This window comes from Antechinus flavipes, chromosome 1 (assembly GCF_016432865.1).
Source record: "Antechinus flavipes isolate AdamAnt ecotype Samford, QLD, Australia chromosome 1, AdamAnt_v2, whole genome shotgun sequence".
In the NCBI taxonomy this organism is placed as follows: Eukaryota; Metazoa; Chordata; class Mammalia; order Dasyuromorphia; family Dasyuridae; genus Antechinus; species Antechinus flavipes.
The window spans coordinates 530,899,366-530,919,948 of NC_067398.1; the positions used below are offsets into that span (position 1 = coordinate 530,899,366).

General features: G+C 35.8%; 1 protein-coding gene across 6 annotated transcripts in view; it reads right to left on the reverse strand.

Moving 5' to 3' along the window:
- Nucleotides 1-20,583, reverse strand: part of MBP (myelin basic protein) — a 205,306-nt gene that overhangs the window by 10,092 nt on the left and 174,631 nt on the right. For 2 of the 6 annotated variants that reach the window (XR_007949367.1, XM_051970548.1), the window contains exons 5-8: nt 6,494-6,601; nt 5,120-5,155; nt 4,784-4,816; nt 3,159-3,204 (exon numbers count right to left, since the gene is read on the reverse strand). Coding sequence is in view for 5 of the 6 variants with exons in the window: in XM_051970548.1 (XP_051826508.1) it covers nt 3,159-3,204; nt 4,784-4,816; nt 5,120-5,155; nt 6,494-6,601 (223 nt within the window). In the remaining variant the exon portion in view is untranslated. The remainder of the gene's footprint in view (nt 1-3,158; nt 3,205-4,783; nt 4,817-5,119; nt 5,156-6,493; nt 6,602-20,583) is intronic. The other 4 variants (XM_051970546.1, XM_051970549.1, XM_051970547.1 and 1 more) reach the window with 2 other exon arrangements.

Here is a 20,583-nt window from a genome sequence, read left to right on the forward strand (position 1 = left end):
CTGTTTTATAGATGAGAACAGAAGCCCAGAGAGTCTGACTGTTATATGAAAAAATCAGACAATTGTCTGCAAAGCCAGGAAAACCAGACTCCTCTTATCACTGACCCTTCTTGTCTTGTCTATAATCCTGCTTTATCCTGAATGACTCTTCATTAAATCCTGAAGTTGCAGAACTTACACCCCCATAGTATTTCCACATGAAAAACAATGCTCTCAGGTTTGGTTTCTAGTGTTAATAAAAATGAAATAGGAACAAGGAACAGCTTAAAAATGCTGCTTGCAAGCTTGTGGCCTGGGCTGTTCTTGCCTCCCTGCAGCTGCCACCAACGAGCTCTCTCCATGCTGGTACACAGAGGGATGGATGATGGTTAAACAGAGCTAAGCAAAACAAATAAACAAAATAACTGAAAAGGATAGCAAGATGGCATTTTCAAGTTAGAATGATAAACTGCTTTGCATTTCCTGTTGCCTTCCTCTGAAGACAAAGTGCCTTTAAAACATTAGGTTCTTGAGCTATTATCCAGATTAATAATTTGCTTGACTGTATTACTCCTTTTAAATTCTCACTTGCTCTTCTGTTGGACAACCTAGAATTTATCAGGAAACATGTGGCACAGGTTGGAAAAATGAACCACGGGCCTTCAGAATCTCCCAACAAGGTGGCTGGCCATCCTGGAAACCTCTGAAAGAAACCAGGGTACACTTTTGCTTGGGGAAAAGAAATCTGTTGACCAATATTATTACTTGGGCTGTAAATGGAGCAGACACAGAAAGGGAGATTAAAAAAAAAAAAACAAAAAAAACTTTCAGGTTAGCTGTTGGGCTGGAGTTGCCTTCTCTCCCAGAACCCAGGAAGATTAACCACCCCAAACCATTACAGCACAACCTCCCCAACCCCCGCCTCCCACCTGCTAAAAATTTTGACCCCTTTGGTTTGAGGCTCCCAGCCCAGTTAAAATGTAAATAAGGCATTATCAATAGTTTTCATTCACAGACACCGTGTGACTAAAGGATTTGACAGCAGGTTTTCACAGGTGGGGAAAAATCAGGACAATGGCCTGAGTCTGGGAGAAAGTTCTGCACGAAATAGAAGCTGTTAGGTCTGCTTCAGGCTTACCTTTGAGGACCTCTGCTTAATGCCAGCAGCCACAGGAGGATCCCATAAGGGATGGAATACTGCATATCACATAGTATATTATGCAGAGATTTTAAACAAATCATCATTAAAATAATATGGTCATTCCTCCTTTATCTCTCTACTAGACTGTAAGCTCCCCAAGGGTAGGGCTATACCTTACCCAAACTTTGGGAATCCCCCAGTAGTTCATAGGCACTTATTCACATGTGCTTGATGATGGACAAATGAATGGGTAGCCTAGGTGTCTCCACTCCACTCTGGGGATCCCCGTAAGCCCTGGCTTCTCCCCCTGCACTCTCCTGCTGCCTTCCTTTGGGTCACATTACAGTTTGTTAGCACCTCTGCCAAAAGGTAGTATGTAAACAAAAGGAAGAAAAGAAGTGAAATTCCTGTTCATTTAAAACGGATCCATTGTTTGTGCTCTTAGAAAGGTCTGGAGAGGAAGGCAGTGGAAACTAAGGGTTAGAATTCTTTGTGAATGTTCCTTATCCGTACCATCTTCATCTCCTCTTACCGCAGATAATGAAGAGCAAGATTTTTATGTACACTTTTCTGTATGTGTGACGGCAGAGGAAAACATCTTGGTGAGATTTCTCTCACCATGATATTGGAGAGAATCTCTTGAGAGTTCACTCCATGGAATCAGGAACTTATTTGATAATGATACTTCTCCAAAATCTCCTTTAATGACCCTAAACTCCAGAAATAAAGGTCTAGCTTTTTAATTTTGATATTCCATGAGTGATAGATATTATATGACTCTGACTCACGTAAACACTACTGTATCTGAAAAATTCAAAATGAGTATCACATTCTGGGCAAGGGAGAGGCAAATGGTGAGTGTGAGCAGACTGCAGCATACAATGAGTAAAGAACTTGGAAAAAAAACTATCATCAAAGAAACGTATGATGGAAAGAGAAGATGGGCTGGTAGCGTGGAGAGAGCAAGGGATGATGGGGGTGGCCCAAATGGTCCACAAGTCCCCTAGCACTGTCAGAAGGAAGCAAAGGAAGGCCCCCAGCATGGTGGATGGACCCCCTGTGGCAAACTTGTGAGTGGACATAGCCATGCCTTGTACAGATTGAGCAGGTGTGGGTGGGTTGTGATCAGGAAGCATCTTGGAGGGAACAGACAAATGGATAATATCATATATCCATTTGGGAATTTGAAGGGATTTGGCATATTTTTCTAAAAGACATCCCAGCTCTGCTACTCTGTGTGATATTGAACAAATTATTTGATCTCATAGGTTCCTACATTTAGAGTTAGAAGAGATCTTAGAGATTGTCTTGTATAAACCCCTTACTTTACAGATGAAGAATCTGGAACCTAAGAAAGTGACTTGTCAAGGGTCAATTAGTAAATGACAGCTCCAGGTTTCAAATCCAAGTCCTCTGATGCCAAGTCCAGCATTCTTTCCATTTTTATCACATTACTTTTGAGGGGCCTTGGCCTCCTCATCTATAAAATAAAGGGTTTGGCTTTGATGGCCCTTACAAATCTCATTCAATTCTAAATTTAGGGTCTTGAGACCACAGACTGAGAACGAAAAGGGGCAGGGAAAAATAAGTTAGTTCAACTCTATCTTATAAATGAAGAGACTGAGGGCCTTATGGAGTTGATGTTCCCAAAGTCATACAGATGGGAAGTAGCAGAGTTGGGATTTAAACCCCAAAACTGGGGCTTTTCCCCCTATACCAAGCTGCCTCTTTAAAAAAAAAATTGTATATTGGGGTCTTTTTCATTTGCCAAAATGATATAGTCATTGATCTAACTATTTTAAAAGTCCCCCCACCTCTTAAAAAAAAGCACTTTATAAACCCTAATTTGTCAAGTTTTTCTTTTATGCTGAGCAATGAAAGAGTATAGATTTTGCCACAGGCAAAGTCCTCTGGAAGGGAAGGGGTTGGGAGGTAGGATCTAAGTGCTTTGCAAATTTATTTGTGAAGCAATCTGAGGGGAACTGATGAAGTGTTTAGAAGAGGCCAGATTAGGACAGCTCTGCTTCTGGATACCTACAGTGCCAAATTTTCCCATTTCTGCTCCTCATGTCCCACTCCTTTTGCTGTGGAGAGAAGAAAATCTTCTATTGGACACTCCTATTGTAGGGGAATTGAAGTCTCCCACCCCTTCATAAATCCTGCTAAGGACTTCCCTATGTATACCCACCCCACCACCAAGACCCCCCACCCACATCCCAGGGTCAGAGAATCAGGCTCAGAATATATTTAAGAACACTAAAAAATAAGGGTCTTTTCCCATCGTGTCCTACTGGAATGCTTCCTCCTGATTTGGAGGTAACCTTGGGTTCTCAAAGACTATTCCAGTGGAGCAAAGCTCATTCAGACCCAACCACACTAGAAAAGCCCAGTGACAGAAGGGATGTCTGTCTTCAGAGGTTCAATCTAGCCAGATTTGGAGAGGTTCCTTCCTATAATGGTAATCATTGGATTATTATTTTTTCTAGCCACAGTGGCTCATAAAGAATACTTATGAAAGCTACCAACTGCCTGGGTGCAATGAGTACCTACACTGACAGAATCATAGTCCCTTGGACTCCTGAAATTTAGATAATAAGATGGCTTAGGGTTCATCCTAGAGAACATGTCCTCTAAGATCATTCAAAAAGAATTTTTTGCAGTCATTTAGGATCTCTTGGAAACACTGAATTTCTGTCTCGAATAAAGTGTATCTATCATTTAAGTGATTCCTGCCCCACTCCCAAATTTTATTTAGATATTGGTACAGTCTGTGAGCTTGTGAAATGGGAATTAAATACAGCTTGCTGTACAATAGTAGCCAAAGACAGTGGCATCTGTAGAGAATTGAATCAACCTCAACTGGGAGACCTTTGAAGAATAAATGAGAGATCATAAGGTCATGGTCATTTCTAGAGGAAAGGGGTAAATCCTACTACATAAAGTTTATGCTTATTGAGCCTTGTGGTCTTGATATTAGATGTTTATAATATAATTTTTTCCTCTTGATTTTTAAATTCAAATAGTTTTAATGACAAAATCTTATTTTTAATGGAATTTTCTTCTGTCTTTTCCTTCTAATAAATGGAATTAGTTTTACCCTCACAAGCTCCACTGAAAGGTCATTTAAAAAAAAACTCTTTGTCAACACTGCTGCCCTCTTCCAGACCCCAGGATTCACTTCCCTCATTTCCTATGCCTGAGGAAAAATTTTGAGTTGGCCAAATGAGGTGCTATCGCTCTGTATTATAAGACAAACCAGGGTAGGGTAACCAACTCTGGTTTCATCTTTTTCCCCATCCCTCCCACTCTTCCAAAAAAAAAAAAAAAGAAGAAGAAAAAGAAGAAAGTAAGGAAAGAAAGAAAAGAAAGGAAAACAGCCGAATCTTCCAGGAGCCTTGAAGGAGAAAAGGTGGTTTGCTATGCGTGAAGTGGGTTTGGCCCACTGGTGCTAAAGCAGAAGAGAAGAGTCGCTATGGAAAAGGCCATATTTCCCATTCAGAAGCAAAGCACCCAAATTACAGCTGCAAGCAAACTTCTGTTTACAAGGAAGAAAAGGATTGAAATAGGTTAATCAACTGAAAACAAGATCAGAACAGAAAAGTCAAGTGGCTGCAGTGACTAGATAGGCAAAGGGAATCAAAGGGAAATGCAGTCATCACCTACCCAGCTAAATCTGCTGAGGGATAATCCTCTCCCCTATAAAGGAAGAGAAAAAAAAAACAAACAAACAGTGACATGGTCAACAAACAGAGGAGATGGGCTGTCGAGTCCCCAGTGACACAATGAGCCCACAATCCAGCAGGCAAAACTTGGGCATTGGACACTTTTCCGCGCGCACTGGCTGCTGCTAATTTTTTTCCTGGATGAGAGAGAATCAATCTCTCTCCTACTCCCTATAGTCAGGGAATAGCTATAGAAAAAGGATGGCTTTTAAAAAATCAGCTTAGATTGCCTTCTTCCACCCTCCACCCCCACAGTCCCTCCAAGATCATGTCTTACCTTTCCTTGTCCTGCAGGTGGTGTCCGAGGTGACACCTGGAAGACAATGTGGGGAATGGTGAAGCAGGAGAAGTCAATGATTAATTGCTCAGGACCTTCTGTTGACTGCCCTTTGGGCCGCTAATCGAGCCTCATGTTGCTACTATTTCTGAGCTAGGTACTGAAATGTCTAATGTCTGAGATGTGTGAGACCCCAGCAATTCTTGCCATGCTGCCCCAGGCCCCAAAACAACCTACAAGACTTTATGCCTTTAACCATAGTTTGAAAAATATCAACATAATTTTACATTACTTTCAAATACCACACAGGTATCCCAAGAAATATTTGATCAGAAAATGTTTGAGATAAAAAGCAGGGAAACATTTCAAAAGACTTCTATGAGGCAGTGGAATTTTTCTCCTCTAACAAATGTTTGTATGCTGCATTGTAAGCTATTTGAGAGTAGGGATTGTTTCATTGTTCTCCTTTGTATCCACAGTGCCTGGCACAGAGTGTCAAAATATTTTGGAAATACCCTGTTTTCCAGAGCTAAGGTCCAGCAAGCAGGCTGTGTCCTGAACTTGAAATAACAATAATCCTTTGGGAGCTGGGTGATATCACCCTTTGGCAATTGTTTGGACCAGCACCAGGTGTTCACTGAGGGATTTAGCTCCCTCTGTTTCCCAGGGCCATCCATCACTTATTCACATTCTCTCTTCCTTGTCACTGACAGGTACTGTACTAATTCAAGCTCCCAAAAGGATTATGTCATAATACATAATACTTGTGGTACAGAAAACCTGCCTTTGGTGGAGCTGACTCTCCTAGTTCTCTTCAATTCTCCTTCAGTTCTGGCCACTTATAGGTTAGAGGTCAATTCTGATCAACTTGACAAAATTGTAAGTGCTTAATAAAATGTTTATTGGCTGATTGATTGATAACAGTATCATCAACATTATGGGACATCTTGGTTCTTTAAATAGCACTCAATCATGAAATAATATGTCCCAAATAAGAGAGACACACTGTACTGTCTTAAACAAGTCCACAAATCATAAAATTAGTTTTAAAAAATAAAATTTAAAACCACAAGTTATTCTATGTGATTTAGTCTCAAGTAGAAGTTTTTCACATAAGCAGAAGGATCAGTTGATGAAAATGGAATAAAGAAGGGCTTTGAATTTTTGAGCTCTGCCTGATATTTATTGCTGATATCATCTTTAAAATCAGGGCCCAGTATTTTTAAGGTAGAAAGCTTTTGCAGCTGCTTTTAGTTTGCCAACAATAGAATTATCTTCAGAGGAGGGGTCATGTCATAGCGATATCTAATGACCAATTCGTTTCCCCCAACAAATGTCTTTCTTTTCCCAAAGATCCTACAAGAGGGCACTTACAATGTTCTTGAAGAAGTGAACTACAGGGTTGTCATCATAAGTGCGGCCATGCTGAGACTTCTGTGGCAGGGAGCCATAGTGGCCAGCTCTTGTGGCATGATGTAGATCCTGAAATGCAAGATGCAAAGCTTGACAAAAGGATATTGTCAAGTGCGCAAAAACTAAGAGCCACAGAAAGACAGGATTAAAAGTTTAGGATAAATACCTGAAAAATTAAGCATTTTTTTCAAATATAATACCTTTTTTTTTGATTCCATAGACATTGTCATTCATTTTCCCATTATAATATAGAAAATATGTTACAATATATTATTGAAAACATGAGCTGTAACTTTGTTTGGGATCAGCTTGTCTTTATAAATCTGGTAGGTCTATACCTATTGAAGTTATAATTTAGAGCATCAGATAGTGGTTTAGCCCTCAGTGTTAGGTCAGGGAAAGGGCAATTCTCTCTAAAGCCAAAGGAAAGTTAAGGAAGGCACACAAAGATATCATTCTGTTATCCACCCTGTCAATTTTGATGAAGGGAAATATCCCAGGAGCTACCCATTGACTAACTAGTAAAAACAAAAGAAGTACCAGACCATTAACTCTGAAGTGGTTACATAGCATGAAATAGCCTTGGTCAACTGAAATGGATGTCTTGTGCTCTAACAATAATGGGGTCTGCACAATTTGGCACAATAACTGCCACATTTTGATTTAACAGGAGGTAAAGATGTAAGCACTGTTGGGTATGAGTGACCCATGGCAGATTCATGATCACTGGGAACCATAACTTTCTAGCTCAGTAAATACAGCAATAATAAGAGGGGCACACAGTAGTCACCCATTGAGACTATTTCATCACAGTTAGGAAAAGAATGAATTCAGAATGGGAAACTGTTGTTCTTTCAGGATCTAAAGTTCTGCAAATGATAATAAAATTTCTCAATACTCAGTAGTACCAAAGACTTTTAAGATACTGAAGAAGAAGAGAAAAAGCAAGGAAGTTAGTTATGCAAAATTCTGTAGGAGAAGAGGCAAGGAAGAGAAAATCAATAAAATGTATAACCAGGGAGAAAAAAAAAGGGGAGCTGGCTATTCTGTAAGAGCAAGCAAAAATTAATAGGTAGTCCATATACATTTCACTTAAATTCATACCATGTCAAGAAAATGATCTAAAGACCTAGCAGCATGAGTGGACTTTATGTAGCAGATGTACAATAGGGAATGAGCAAGGATGGGAAAACCTGGCTGACTTGTGATCTCTACCCACATCTCTAAGATCACATATCCATTAGATTGTAGCAGTAAAGAAAAGGAATCGGTCCAATCAAAATACAATAATATTTGGGGGGGGGGTGGACAAACAATTTTGTAAGAAGTATATCCAAATTAACATTTGGCAACTAGGTAGGAAGTGGTAAAGCCTAGAGTCAGCAGTTCAAATACTGACCCACATGCCTACATAGTTGTACAACCCTGGGCAAAGTTAAACTCTCTGAGTCTCAGTTTTGTTCTATGTAAAAAAAAAAAAAAAAAAAAAAAAACAACTGCAAAATAAGAGTACTCACCTTCTTTATGAAGATCAAATGAAATAATATATACAAAGAACTTTGAAAAACTTTGAGTAATATTTGAAACTATTTCTTTTTTTGTATGCCCTATTTTGTATTAGTCCTCTTGTTTACATGTACAATCATACATAAATACACATGTTCTGCTGCTTGATTATGTTATTAATGTACAAATATGAAAAAAAGAGAAAAAGAACAAAAAATCTTTCTCTTATAAGGTCAAGTTGACTTGTCACAGCCATTGTTCAGTAAAATATAGTCAAACCATTCATTCTGTTGTAAAATGCAATAAAAACAATTTCTTTTCCTACGAGATTTATTTTTCACATTATGTTTATAAGATTTGCTCTCTTTCAAATGCATAGTCTTCTACAGGAAAGATTTGTCTATAGAGGATTTTGATAGTTTTTTTCCTTTATTGTGGTTTCAAAAGTTACAGTAATACAGAATCCTACAGGAATTGCTATGATGTTTCCAAACAATTCCAGGTGGGTAACAAATAGATTCTTGTTTTGTTAGCTTGGAGTAATTTTATTAGATTGAGTTGTCATCAAAAATGGGTAGATAGGAGTTGAAACAAACTAACAAGTAGGAGGTTGAGTAAGTTTGATTTTTAAAGCTAACATTTAGGCTCTCCTTTTGAAGTGCTTATACTATTACATAAAGGCTTGTTTTAGAGCCTGAATATTGTTTATAGCATTTCAAACTTTAATGAGATCAACTTGTTTTGTTTTTTCTTTTTCTTTTTTTTAAGTGTAATTTTTAAAAACTAATATAATGAATATAAGCCAAATAAAACATGACTTGGAAAATCCCATGAGGGATCAGGTTTGGCATGTTTGACTCCTGGTAATATCTTAATTTTCCCTCAAACCAACTTTTCCCTAGCCAACCTCCTTTCTGACTTCTGTCAATGGCTTCTGTTCATTCACTCAAATTACTCAGGCTTGAAATCTTGGAGTAAACTTTGATTTATTGCTTATATAAAGTCAGACACTTGATGCAATCTTTAAAAAAAAAATCTCATGTTTGCCCTTTCCTTTCTATACACCTTTATCTAGCTTTTCTGTCACTGTCCCAGACAATTGTAACAGCTTCTTAGCTGACCTATATTAGTTGACACTAGGCTTTTCTCAAAGCTATAGTACCAATCTTCATGTATGTATTTTACACAAATGATTCTGTGATCTCTTCTATAAACATCTTTCCTTCAACCATGTTCATTGAAACGCATTCACGAATGTCCAACTTGTGCAAAACTGGTTGTTGTTTTCACATAAGTTCATCCCTTGTAAGTCTGCTTAATATACTGGGGTCTTCCCTTACTTTCTCCTGACATTCCTTGTTCTTGCTGCATGAATGACCCATATTATTTCATCAGCTATTTCTTTGATGGAACAAAGTGAGCAGAATAACGTACACAATGATTGCTATCACCATCTCAAAAAAGGGAATATTGTAAAATTACAAAGAACATGTTTAGTCTCAAGGAAAAGATATGAAAAGACATCTTTGTCAGAGTCAAGTAAGTAGGGATAATGGGGTCCACAGGTGTAAATATCGTATATGACATCAGATTTTGTCAATGTACTGATTAATTTGGATTAAAAAAAATTTCTTCCTTTTCCCTCTTTAAAAATATTTTTAAAAGGGGATATTTTTCCAACTTTGCTAATGTTTTTCTATATACTTGAAATGACATTTGTTTTACTCTCTATCTACCTATCCTTTATTATTGATGAAGGGAAATATCCCAGGAGCTACCCATTGACTAACTAGTAAAAACAAAAGAAGTGGTTACATAGTATAAAATAGCCTTGGTCAACTAAAATGGATGTCTTGTGCTTTAACAATAATGGGGTCTTTATTATTATGAGCAAAGAAACACACTAAGACATGGTGGGGGTAGGGGAAGTAAAGGATGAGAAACAAAGTCCAGCCTTTAAAGACCTCACAATCAAAGGGAGAAAGGAGAATGGGAGGATGGAGGGACAAAAAGTCATCTATAATCTACATTATTTCAAAAGAAGCATGTTAGGGGATTACAAACCAAAGTGTTAAATGAGGCCTGACAAAGAAGAGAAGATTTTAAGAAGTGTTGAGCTGGTTTTTAAAGAATGACTAGGAGCTCAGGAGGAAAAGATGGGTAACTGTGGAGAGAGTGAGCATTCTATGCCTGGGAAACAAAGAAGTGCTAGCAGAGAGGTCTTTGAATGAGTCTTTTGGGAGTAGGCAGAAAGCTGTCTATTTTGACTTTAAGCAGATTGTGCATGGAAGGGAAAATGACATATGGTTGAAAAGGAGTTTAAAATCCTAGTGGATTTGTGCAATCATCTTTTTTTTTTTTTTTTTTTAATTGTACTATGTTATAGAAATTCTTGTTTTATTCCATGAATTAAAAATAAAATTTAAAAAAGAAAAAAAAAAAGAAAGGGAACATAACACAATATTATGGAGGGCCTGGAATGCCAGGAAAAAAGAAGCTGGCATTTAAGAAGCAATAATTAGTTGTAAAGGTTAAAATAGGTGCACTGAGGTCAGACAACTGAGCACTTAAGACTAATTACCAATTGGACAATACTCTATTAGCATATGCTTGGAAAATGGCCCTTCCCACTATTCTGTACTGGTTCAATCTTTTGGTGTATACAGATAATTGTAGGAGGGATTAGGGGGTGGAGTAAGACAAGTCAGGGTCACTTTGGTGGTAGACGAGGAGAAGGGAGGTCGTGGAGAGCTTGCATCCATCCCCTTCACTTCTACCCCTAAAGACCAAGAATAAAGACCAAGGGCTTTTGCTTATCCTGACTCCAGCTGATTCTAAGGCATCCAGGATGCCAACTCAGTCTTCACAATGAGTCACTGAAACTTTTTATAAACTGTTAGCCATCTAATATGTCATATATTTAAGACATATTTTTCTGGCAGTAGTAGGATGCCTGGATTAGAGAAAGCAGATTGTGCATTGGGAAGGCCCAGCTCTACTTTATCCCTGAAGTTAGCCTTCTAGTTTTCTCCTCTATACTAAAACAAGTATAGTCAGTAGCACACAGTTTAGTGCTTAGTTGTCTCTATTATTATTTTGTAGATCTGTTTTCTGTATGTTAGCCCTATCTATCTCCTTAGCAAGATAGTAACCTCTTTAGAGCCTTGTTTCCCAATTGGCAAAATGGCCACAATAAAGGGAATGTGGGCCCCATTACTACCTCTCTCTGGTTACAGAGACCATTCAAAGTACTTGACCTCCTCAAAAGAAGACTCCTACATAAATGAGAACTTACAAACAACAAACTAGCATGGAAATAGCAAGAGCTCTTCTACTAATAAGCCTAGAAGCTGCTGGGAAATGGTTCTCTTTAAAGATATCTAGCTTTTAGGATCTGGAAAGTTTGCTCAAAAAGATTATTTACTAAATACCACCCCTGTGACCTGAAAGAATTGATGTCTGCTTAAAGAGAAAGCAATTTATTTTATTATAAAGTATGTTGGACAGACTAAGAAGAAAATAGGAGGCATTCTGACTTCTCAGCTTTTCCACTTGCTGAAAATTATTTCCTAGCTTTTGAGTCAAAGTAGTATCATTCCATGCCAAGTTATATCCAACTTCTGATGAAATATGAAAAAGTAACTTAAAAATAAGAGAAAAAAGGAGAGTCAGAAATAGAAAAAGAGACAGATGAAAAGACAGAGAGAGACAGAAAGGAAGAGAGAGAGACATAAAGAGGGAGAGAAGGGGAAGAGATGACTAGAAAAGGAGAAAGAAGAGGAGAAAGAATATTCATATAATAATACATTCCTGCATGAAAAATGATGCTTGATATCATCAGTAATGATGTCAATTAGAGGAGCATGAAGAGTGCTGGCTGATGACTTAGAAATGTGAATGATTGGTTATAGATTACCATACATGTGGAAATATTGTTATTTCATTTGCCTTCTTTTTAGTTCCTCTAGCTAAAAAAGCTGAGTGTCAGAATTCAGGATACAGTTGTGTGGGCATATTTATATATATACATATATATTATATGTCATATAATCATGTAATATGTTATATATATTTGTAATCCTACATGTATACTTCCATAATAATAAGACAGCTGACTTCACATAACACTTAGTACTATATATTTTTTTACTCAGTACTTTACAAAGCATCTGTGTTTTGTGTTTTTTTTTTTAATGTTCATAACAGCAATCTAGTAATCTAAGAAATATCATTGAGGAAAACAAGGCTCAGAAGCAGTAAATGACAGGATTAGGATTTACACCTAAGCCATGTGATCCCAAATTCAGTGATTTTTCCACTCAATGATAGCCAGGTAAAACATGGTATAATGGCTGAAGAATTGGCCTCAGTCAGTGGGACTATAAATTCTGCTTCTGATCCATATTGTCTGTATAACCCAAGGTAATCTGTCAGTGCTTCAGTCCAATCTTGAAGACAATAAATTTCAGGGAAGTTATACATTAATAGAGAAAGTTCCTCACCAATAGCTCTCTTCATAAATGAAATAAAAAGATTCTGAACAGACACATATATATTCATATATAGAGAGATATAAATACATAATGCATACACATATTAGTAAATATATAACACAATATACAATACATATATTATAATACAATATATAACACAAACATATTATGTTATATAACCCAGAATATTCATATTATATAACACAATATAATGTACTATATTATGATATAATGTAATATAATATAAAAAATACCAAATATATTTATCCCATAAATATTATATAATATACATAGATAAATGTACATTTGTGTGAAACCTGTGATTTTATCAGTGTAGAAACTTATTCCTTAAATAAAGACTTATAATTTCTCTTCAATGTATAGTTTAAGAGAATTGCTAGGACACTGAATATGATAAGAAAAGTAATATATGTATGACCTAGGACTTAAACCTGAATATCTTCCACTGAGGCCAGCCCTTTATCTACCCATTTCTCTGGGCTACTTCTGCATAGTCCCTAACAAAGGGCTGAGTGTTATGAAGCAATTCACAAATACTGATTGAAGAAATATGATACTTTTAGACTGTGGATTGTTTAAATATTTTTGTTCAATTTTAACCAGTCTCTACTCTCAGAATTATGCTTCATACATATAATTTGATCTATGTCATTTAAGAGAAAATATGAGTTAGTTATTACAATAAACTTCATAGATTTATCCCAAGTTGAAACTATTATTGTACAGAATTTTGTTGAATTAAGTAGGCAGCCTGGAATGTATTTTTTTGTTGTTAAACAGAGATTCTTATTGTACATTTTTTTGTTAAAATGTTAATAGTTTTGACCTATTATTATATTTATGTCTTTGTCTATATGAGATGTTGAGAACTATGTCTATAGAGAATTTAATAGGAATGATCATTCTGTAGCCAGGAACAGAAAGAAGAGAATGTGAAGAGACCACCCCTGAGTAATAGTTGAAGAATTTGAAATAATAATTTAGCATCATTTCTAATTGGTCCTTTCACCAGGCTTTCAAATAGGTCTTATTTATTTATTCCTTTGTATGCCTTAATACAAGGTGGTAACAAGAAAGGAGTTAAAGAATTCACCTTTAGGTGATACAACAAGAATATCAGCTAATTATGGGAATATCTTTATTTGGCCCTTTACACAGTTTAAAGAAATGTCTGTCAGTGCCATGTATGGTACTTTGACATAATCACAAGGGTGTATAAACACAGCAAATGGGATTATTTCATTCTTCTTTCAAAACTTCTTAGCTGAAAGTATGCCATTAAGTCATAACTCAACTTCCCTTAATAGCCTCAAACTAGCACCTATCTGGCAATGAATGGCTTCATTTTCAGGACGAATACAAGCAAGATGACATTACTATGTTGAAGCCATTTGAGGAGGTCAAGCAACTTCTAAGAAAAGAAATTCATGGCTTTCTGCTCTGCTGAATTCTGTTCATAGTCAAGGCAAGCACTGGCAGAGGAAATTGTACCCTTGGAGTGACTTTTCATGGAGTCATAAAATTTAAGAGGCAGAAGGGAGCTTGGAAGCCATTTAGTCCAACCTATAACTTACCCAACAAGTAGTCTTCCAGCCTCTGCTTAAGGTTCTCCAAGGAGATAAAGCCCAATACCATTTCTTGAAACAGCCCATTCTGTCTTTGAACTTTAAGAATCTTTTCCCATAATAGCCTTTTCACTATCTCATTTTTTTGGTTTCCCTATATCTGTGTTTCTCTTTTAAATTGCACACTGTCCAGGAAGGGAAATTTCTAGCTGCTTATAGGGGAATTTCTCACTTTGCATTCCCAGAACTGAATGGATTTGGCCCCTGGAGAGCACAGGGGAGAGAGGTCAGAGTGGGAAAAGGGAGGGAAGAATTGCTAAAAGCACACTTTTGTCCATTTCCTAGGTTTCACCAGGGTTAGAATTCAATCTAAGGAATACTTAGAAATAATGGAAACTATCACTTTTTGAAGTGCAGCTGTTGGATGCAAGCTCTATGGAAATGATTAAACAAATTTCAATATATGAGCTTATAAGATGACAGATTTTTAACTGAAAAGAGTCCAGCCTTCATGGGGTGCATAAAGAACTACAAAGAATTCTGAGAAAGTTTGGAAAGTTTGCATAAAGTGAAGAATTGAAATGTGAGGATCTTAAACCCAATCAAAAAAAACTATAAATAGTGGTTACAATGATGTAAATGAAAACAACACTAAAGGGTAATAGAACTTAGTCAAAGACAATGAAATATAGGTACCAAATGACTCAGGTTGGGGAGTATCCTTTCTAGTAACATACAAAAATAAAAGTGTTATTCACTATGAACCCCCTATGTTCTCTTTGACTTTTTATGTAACTTTTTCAGAAAACAGGCATTATAGGGATCAAAACAACAAGTATTCAAAAGTTTTATTTAGTGAGTTTTTGTTTTACAAAATTTTGGATTTCCTTTAACAAAGTATTTGCCTAATTCCCTGAGCTAGCATTTTTAGGTCAGAATTGAGAGGTGTTAATTAGCTAATTGCTTTCTGTTTGTTTGTTCTGTTCTGTTTGATATGAGGTTACTTTTTTTGGCCTCTGCAAATTCTAAAGCAGTTTAACTGAGCTAATTTTTCTGAGATGAAAAAAATCAAAGGAATTAAATAGACTGCAAGCTTTAGAACAACAAATAAATAAATAATTGAGAATTTAGTCTGGACACAGAAACTCAATATCTGAATAATTTTGAGGATTATTTTGAGTACTATGTTTTCATATTATGAATAGAAGTAATCATAAAAAGTATTGGTCTGGAGAGACTCTAGAACAACTAATCCAATCTCTCTTTCATACAACTGATGAAGCAAGAGGTCCTTACTGCTGAGTAAAACTTGTATGGGCTTTTGTATGTCTTTTAACCTGGAAATGAATCACGTGAGGAAGTAGAATATTATGGAAATAGAAACAGAAAACTTCAGTTTAAAAGCCCATTTCTACTGCTTGCTATCTTTGTGGCCCTAGAGAAAGTAGTTCATGTTAAGATGTGGAGTCCCATGTACAAATCCTATAATATAGGAACATGTAAAGGTTTAAGCAATGCCATTTAAAAAAAGAACCATTTATTAAAGGATCTGAAGAGGTTTTTGTTGGAAATTAGAGCTAGCTGTTTTTGCTCTCAACCTGAGATAATGTTCTTCACCAGCAAGGGGAGCTCTTTTTCATTTCTTTCTGATTTCTTCTCTTAACTAAGAAGGTATCAAAAAGAGATTCTCTTCTCATTTTCTCTCAAGTTGCTTTGGGACTGTGAATTCCTCACTTTTAAACTAATAGCACATTAGTATTCCCTTTAACATGACATAAAAATAAATCCCTTTGGACAGTATGAGTTGAATTCTGAACAATGGTTTGGGACTCTTTAATAAAATATAGCAATTGATTAAAAACTGTATTCCAATGAGCCTTCCATTACTGTTCAAAAAAGAAAGGATTCAATAAAGATTAATTGTCACTGCTCTTGGGATTTCTATGTTAGGAAGAAGAGGACCAAGAACTTCTTTGTTCATGTGAGAGAACAGAACAATTTTGAAATCCTTCTTGTGGAATCCATTATTAAACAAATGGAAAGAGGGAAAAGAGAAAGAGGAAAGGGGGAAAAAGAAAAAAAAAATAGAATGAGTGAAAGGCAAGAAATAAAAAAGGAGAGGAAATAAAGAAGAAAAAAGAAAGAAAGCAAGGAAGTGATAGAACACAAGAGAAAGAAGGAATGAAAGAAAGAGTATGAATTATGGGTATCTTGTCCTCACACCATTTCTGTACTCACAGTGTTCAGACATTATTAATAGATTTGAGGCTTCCAATGATTTTCCCCTGCCTTTTCATCTGTCTTTTGTTCTATAAGTAACAACTTTCTTCTAGGGAATTAATGATATTGAATGAATGATAAGGAAGAGAGAATGTAATAATAATCATTCTAATGAACCCCAAGAATAGCTATGATAAACTTGAAATTTACCTGAATAGACTCCAAAATCTTTGAAGAAGCATAAGGACTGGTTGTATGATCATATAAGTTGGTAGAAAGGTAAAAGAGGAAAACATTTTTTTTTTTCTTTGTGCTCCATTCTAGTCACCTGTGCTGGGGAAAAATGCTAAAAATAGAAAATGAATTTGTTCTTATAGAGTAAAGAGAAATAATTAGTATCATTCATTTAGCTATGGCAATTATCAATTTATTAGGTAAAGAGTGGAGCCTTAATTACTCTCTTTACCTTTAAGAACATAAATATCTAATTATTTGGGTAAGCATTGGTGATTAAACAAATGTGACTCATTCAACTTACACTGGAGAATTCTGGATTTGTAGCTTTACACAGAATGGTACCATTTTGAAATGAAAATGGGGTTCAAAAATCGAGAAAGGGCATAAATAAATCAGTGATGCCTCTAAAAATAAATGACATAACTTTTAATATAAAGCACAGGATAAGAATGGTAGAATCAAGAATACAAATAGATAGCAATTAATACTTATGTAATATTTTAAAGTTTCTGTAATACCTGCTTCAGAAGTGGATGTTTCATATATTATTATTCCCATTTTATATAGGAAATTGAGGGTCAGAAACATTAAGTGGCTTGCCAAAGGCTACACAGATGGAAAATATCACAACTAACATTTGAACCTAGATTTCCAGACTTGGGCCACAGTTTTTTTGGTTTGTTTGTTGTTATTGTTGCTGTTTTGTTTTTTGTTTTGTTTTGTTTTGTTTTGGTAAAGTGAGTGAGGCTTGAATAAATAATCTCCAAGTGTCTTCTGTCTTTAAACGAAATCCTAGCCTGATACTTTAAAATTGTGTCATATTGATGACATGGAGGAATTAAGCAAGAAAGTTAGAGTAAAATCAGTACAAATTCATCTCTGCTACTAGAATTCAACTTAATTCCACAAACTTTTATAAAGTATCTGTCATGTATAAGGCATTACATTAGGCTTGGAAATAGAGACAAAAACAAAACTGAAAACAAACCTTCTTTTGCCCCAAAGAAGGCTAACTTTAGAAGGAGGAGGCATGAATAAAACCATTACACAGATTAAATAAGTTATAGGTGATTTGAGGAAGGAAAAAATGGTGAGGACATTAACTTGGATGATGGGGGCATGATGGTATGCTCAGCAGAATAGGGAAATTTGAAGAAGGGACAGTTTTGAGGGAATATAACAAGATTAATTTTGGATATGACCCAGAAATGATCTTAGAGGTCCCTGAGCCCAACACCTTTGGAAATAGTTACACTTTGAAAAAGGAAAGGGAAAGAAAACAAAGTTTAACAAAATCGTAATAATATTTGATGCCTTCTTTATAGTTTGCACTTGCTAAATTTTACTGTTTCCTATTACTTAGTTGCAGTCCAAGTATATGTTATTTTTGTTAGTATTTCTACTCTGAATCATTTCATATGTCTTTTTATATTTCTTTACATTTCTTATACTTACTATTTCTAACCATTCAGTAATACTCCATTTTCATGGACAGAATACATTTTTGCTCAGCTGGTCTTTTTCTATCCTTTTCTTCCCTTTTAAAAATAATTCAAATTATTTTAAAATCATTGTGCAGAAAGGCCTAAAAGAAATCTACAGGGAGTGAAAATGAAGATAGAAAATGAATGTTCAGAGAGTAGAAAAGCATCACATTGCACTCTCAAACTTCTCAAGAAAGAATGGTGGAAACAGCCTGAGTGGAGCCTGAGTCTTCCAGAGTACAGCTAATAGGATGTTTCTAAACTGGTCCCTTCTACCATCTGCATCCTCACTTTTCCTGGAAGACTAGACTGAACCACCAGGAAATTAAGGATGTAACCAAAGAAATAAGTTATTAAAACAACATGGCTCTAATTTGTTGTCTTTTTCTGCCATAATTTTGTTTCTGGGAATAAATGATTTTTAAAGGAAGTGATTATAAAATTGCTGGTCAAACAACTTCTAATATGATGCCCCAAGAGAGAGGATGAGCTATTTCTGGTGAAGTTCAGGCAGTTTGAATTTGCATTTCAGAGAAGATTCTACTCTGTATGATATATAATTTTTCCTCTGAACTTTCCAGCACTGAATAATATAGTTATTCTAAAAACAACCAAAAAAAAAAAAAGCCTAAAACTAAACCAAAGATTTTTTTTTTCATTCTCTATAAAGAGGCAGGCCCACATCCATTCCCAAGAGAAATACACAAATAAATCTGATTCTGCCTGAAGTCTGAATATTACTTGATGATATATCACCAATAGTTGATTTTATCAGGGAACCTACATATGAACCAACTTCCCAACTGATCTGGTAATATGCCTTTGTTCATTTATATTGTGTCTTGCCCAGAATTCAATTTCAATATGTTTATAAATATATGTAAATTTACATATAATAGATACATATCTATTATCTATATTTATTTTTCTCTCTAGCTACATTGGAAACTGGTTTTACCTGTCTTGCTTAGGGTGCCACTCATGAATCTATAGATCTACTCAGAAAAATCCTTTTCCTTTTTCTTTTCAAGATGCATCTACTTCACTGCCTTATCCTAGAGGCTTCTTCTACATTTGGGAAAGACAGTTCCAATGGTATTGTTTGATAAGCCATTACCTAAGCTGAATTTCTTTCTGTATCTGTCTTCTTTCTTTCTCTGTTTCTGTCTTTATTCTCTATTTCTCTTCTCTCTGTTTCTTTTTGTCTATTTTTATTCTCTCTGTCCTGTCCTCTCAATTTAGCTTAAAGTAGTTAAGTTAAATAATACATTTCTTAAAGTGTCTATTGTGTGAAGAATAGTGTGAGAGGGGCTGCCTGTAATGTAAAATTTAAATAAGACTTAGTTTCTGCCCCCATGATGATTGGATTCTAGCTTGGTCCCTTGTGGAAACCTATGTAGTCATGAATAATTATGGAAATGGAAGATTCTGTAGTCACGAGTAAATGTGGAACTGAATTGGGAGAATGGAGATTGATTAAAGACTTGGAGCATACGAAATGAAAGAAGTGTGGGTCTAGTATAAGTGAGAGAGTGGAAAAATGAAAAGTTATGATCAAAGTAGAATTTACAAATTAAGGATTTGAGAGTTAATACACTTTTCCTGAACTAGGATTATAGGATGTAGAACTAGATATAGATCTTAGAACTCATCTATATTAAGTGAGCTTCTTCATTCTATCCATGAGGAAAATAAAGGTCACAGAAGGAAAATGATTTGTCTTGTTTCACAAAAGAATAAATATTCCCATCAGACAATAAATACAAGAGGCAGAATATGAATGAACATCTTCTGCTTTCAAAACTAGTACTCTGGAATTCCATCCTACTATTCTGACATCCTACACATTTCAATCTGCAGCTAAAAGAATACATTTAGATAGCACTGTGTTGTTATTTCACTGAAGAGCAATGGCCAGGACCAGAGGCCTACTCAAAGATGATAAAACAATAGGGATTTTGCCTTGGTCCAGGGGAGAGAAAAATCTTAACTGGAATGCTTGGAATCTTGTAGCTCTGCACATGAAATCAAGGTCTTTGATGTCTCTTTCTCTTCCCTTTGGATTTAGCTCAGATCCAGGGAAAGCTTTGATTTCCATTCATAGTATATTCCTAACTTTGTCCCATCTGTTCAGACTCTTTGCCCTTGATCAGAGAGTGTATGTGAGTGAGAAGGGAAGAACAAAGAATATGGCCAGAGAAATAAAACCACAATCAAATTCCCTGCAAGTTTGTTAGAAAGTCATTAAAATCCTTGTCAAACTCCTGTTTGCAGCAGTTATAATCTCCCCTCTGCACGAAATGGACTTATTCTTTAACAATTATTTTGCTGAAGATGAGTCATTTAGAAATACTCTCTTAAAAAGCACAAAGCCAGGGCAGCGTATTATCCATCAGATGGGCAAGTACAATCATTTATTTCATTCTTCTATCTCTAAAAATTCATGAAAATCTCATATCAAGTTCATCATGGACTATATCTAGATGGGAGGAAAGCTAAAAGAGGCCTCAATTTTCTAAAGCTTA